The 3,588-nt window shown below is 45.3% G+C and overlaps 1 protein-coding gene across 1 annotated transcript in view; it reads left to right on the top strand.

Annotated features, from left to right (window-relative positions):
- Positions 1-3,588, top strand: part of ftsj1 (FtsJ RNA 2'-O-methyltransferase 1) — a 35,058-nt gene that overhangs the window by 1,472 nt on the left and 29,998 nt on the right. Inside the window, exons 3-7 of the mRNA XM_032523009.1 lie at positions 1,120-1,189; positions 1,309-1,423; positions 2,859-2,937; positions 3,262-3,314; positions 3,387-3,440. Of these exons, the coding sequence (XP_032378900.1) occupies positions 1,120-1,189; positions 1,309-1,423; positions 2,859-2,937; positions 3,262-3,314; positions 3,387-3,440 (371 nt within the window). The remainder of the gene's footprint in view (positions 1-1,119; positions 1,190-1,308; positions 1,424-2,858; positions 2,938-3,261; positions 3,315-3,386; positions 3,441-3,588) is intronic.

The following is a 3,588-nucleotide window of genomic DNA, read 5'->3' as shown; positions in this document are numbered from 1 at the left end:
AACATCTATCTATCTATCTATCTATCTATCTATCTATCTATCTATCTATCGGCCGGCCGATACCGAGTACTGATCCAACACCAGAGTATCGTAACGGCTGTATGTATGGATGTGATACGATTTCTACCTTTGTTGTATGGGTTCAACTTTTTATCAAACATGAACAAACACAAACCATGGATGCCGTAGAACTTTCTCATCCCTCGTGTGATCCTCGGGTCAAATTTGACCCATTTTCCGTCACAAAAAAATGGGCCCATTCGAAATAAGCTGAAAATGTCAACATTAGAAATGTCAAATAACTTTGGAAAAGAACATCAAAAAAAGCAACCACAACATTGAAAAAGTGACAAATGTCAGAGAAAGCAAAGACAACACAAGGGTTATACTATCCAGCTTGACAGTCAGTCACATCGGGGGGGAAAAAAACAACAACAACAACTTCTTTAAAGTAGATTTTTGCTGAATTGTACCAGATCGGTGGATAGACTCCAGTACTTTCCGATACCAGCATTTTAGGCAGTTTCGGAGGCTTTTCCGATACTGGTATTGGTATCGGAGCATCTCCAGAACAAACTGAGTCTGGTTCTGCCTCTACGGGCCTGGCTGCATTCTTCTGCTGTCTGTGAACCCTTGTATTGTAATCGGGTCAAATTAAACCCATTTCAAATTTTAACAAGAAGAAAAATGGTACAAATATACATTTTTTTTTCTACTTGAAAATTAACGGCCTTTCCTTATTTTCTGTGATAAACATGTTTTCCTGACTCAATTCAGTAAATCATTCTGGATAGGACCTCTTATGTTGTTTCCATAGTGGATTTTTAACATGAATTATAACCTTATAACAAAAAAACGAACCCCACTTTCCATTTTTAATTGTGTTCTAGTAGAGACGGATTGCATTCCCTAAACATACATGTTATCTCAATTGTTTGAAAGTGCGATAATGACAAAATTTGTGAATGCATTATGATTTCAGAATTGTTTTTAAAAGCCCAAATAAGCCCCGGGTCAATTTGACCCGAGGGATACGAGAGGGTCCCGAAAGTGAAGGCAACACAAGGGTTGAATAAATGTCTGATTTGACATTAAATGATGTTTTATCGTCTCCCTTAGGTGTGAACCGAGCCGTTGATCTGTGTGCAGCTCCCGGCAGCTGGAGTCAGGTCCTCAGTCGGAAACTCAGGTTTCACTTTTTAAAATCTTTTTATTTATTTGTTGAGTAAAAATACAGTCGCCTAGGCAGAAATGAACAAATCCCAATAGTGAACCGATTGATTGATTGTTTTGTTTTTCCCCACTCAGGGGTCAGGAGGAGAAGGGGGAGACGGGGGGGGAGGAGGTGAAGATCGTGGCGGTGGACCTGCAGGCCATGGCTCCTCTGCCCGGAGTCACCCAGATCCAGGGAGACATCACCAAGGTGACGACAAGATGGACGATCATGTGACTTTAATCGCCATTTTCCACTGCAGGAGTTAAAATGTGCTCTAAGCGATGTTGCTCGTGTTCTAGGCAACAACATGTTTTGTCACATACAGAAAAAGATCTCCTCATTTCTGCTAGCTGCCTGTCCCCTGAACACACCGTTAAAAACATCTCCTCACTATCTGCTAGCTGCCTGTCCCCTGAACACACCGTGGTAAACACATACATCCCTCACTATCTCTAGCTCCTTCGTCCCCTGAACACACCGTAAAAACATCTCACTCTGCTAGCTGCCTGTCCCCTGAACACACCGTAAAAAACTTCTCACTATCGCTAGCTGTCTGTCCCCTGAACACACCGTTAAAACATCTCACTACTGCTAGCTGCCTGTCCCCTGACACACCGTAAAAACACTCACTATCTGCTACTGCCTGTCCCCTGAACACACCGTTAAAAAAACATCCCTCACATCGCTAGCTGCCTGTCCCCTGAACACACCGTTAAAAAACATCCCTCACTATCTGCTAGCTGCCTGTCCCCTGAACCACCCGTTAAAAACATCTCACTATCTGCTAGCTGCCTGCTCCTGAACACACCACCGTTAAAAACATCCTCACTATCTGCTAGCTGCCTGTCCCCTGAACACACCGTATAAAAACATCTCACTATCTGCTACTGCTGTCCCGGAACACACCGTTAAAAACATCTCACTATCTGCTAGCTGCCTGTCCCCTGAACACACCGTAAAAAACATCTCACTATCTGCTAGCTGTCTGTCCCCTGAACACACCGTAAAAAACATCTCACTATCTGCTAGCTGTCTGTCCCCTGAACACACCGTAAAAAACATCTCACTATCTCAGAATCACGTCAATCAACCAGACATACATGTGCGTTTGTTTATGAATTTTTGAGAGACGAGCGAGTATATGGCTACAATAGAGGAGGATTTAGACAGCGAGGGCAGGGACATTGAGGTGGAAGATAGTGAGGAGTTTGGGAGGGAGGATGTCTTCATCATAATCTACCACATCCGCCCTCGCTGTCTAACTCCTCCTCTGTCGGAGCCATCTTCTCCCTCGTCTCTCAAAAATTCGAAAACAAACGCAAATGTGTGTCTGGTTGATTGACATGATTTTCAGCAAACTACGGTACATTTTGGTGGTCACATGGCTCAACCAATGACCAATGACGGTGCGTTCTCTGCTGCACGCGTCATGAAAAGACCGACGAAGACAAAACGCTGCGCCACGCAGCAGCCGGCAGGAGGCTCAGAGTTGCGCAACGCACTAACCGGCGGTAGATGTGTCGTCACGAAGCATCCGGCACAAACGGGTTAAAACACAAGAAGAAGTGTGTCAGTGCTTGGCATGACCTGTGTCTCTTCTTCTTCTTCTTCTTCTTCTTCTTCTTCTTCTTCTTCTTCTAAGGTGTCGACAGCTCAGGAGATCATCCGTCACTTTGAGGGTCAGCCGGCCGACCTGGTGGTGTGCGACGGCGCTCCAGACGGTGAGATGTCCACTTCCTGTCTGTCCTCACCAGGGACACGTTGCACCGTTTCGCTCCGTTTTCCTGGTTAAACGACGAGTGTTTCCTCGGTGACGGCGTGCGACTGATTTGATTTGTCGATGTTGTTGTCTGTCATTTGGTGGGCGTGTCTCTCGTTCATTGGCTGTGTCCCAGGGCATAACCAATCGGCTGAGACGTGTGTGTGTGTGTGTGTGTGAACTCGTGGTAATAAAAAGGCAGTCTGTCTCCCTTTTTAAAAAAAAAAAAGAAAATAAGAAAAATGTATTCAGCTGTCTGGAGTTGTTTACTGTTCTGTTTCCATAGTGACCGGGCTCCATGACGTGGACGAGTACATCCAGGCTCAGCTCCTATTGGCCGTGAGTGCAGAGGTGTGTTTTGTGGTCACCTGTCGGTCTGTGATGTCACACTGACACCTGTTTGTCTCTCAGGCTCTGAACATCACGACTCACGTCCTGAAACCCGGAGGGACGTTCGTGGCCAAGGTGAGTCCGACTTCTATTCATATTATTGTTTTTTATTGCCCAGCCCTAACTATGAGGGTAAAAAACCAAAACCCAAGCACTGAACTGCCGGGGAGTGTGTGTAACAGCTCAATGTTTTCTGCACCAACAAAGCTCTCTCTCTCTCTCT

This window comes from Etheostoma spectabile, chromosome 8, assembly GCF_008692095.1.
Source record: "Etheostoma spectabile isolate EspeVRDwgs_2016 chromosome 8, UIUC_Espe_1.0, whole genome shotgun sequence".
Lineage (NCBI taxonomy): Eukaryota > Metazoa > Chordata > Actinopteri > Perciformes > Percidae > Etheostoma > Etheostoma spectabile.
The sequence above is the reverse complement of the archived record's forward strand: the minus strand, read 5'-3'. Positions and strand labels throughout refer to the sequence as shown.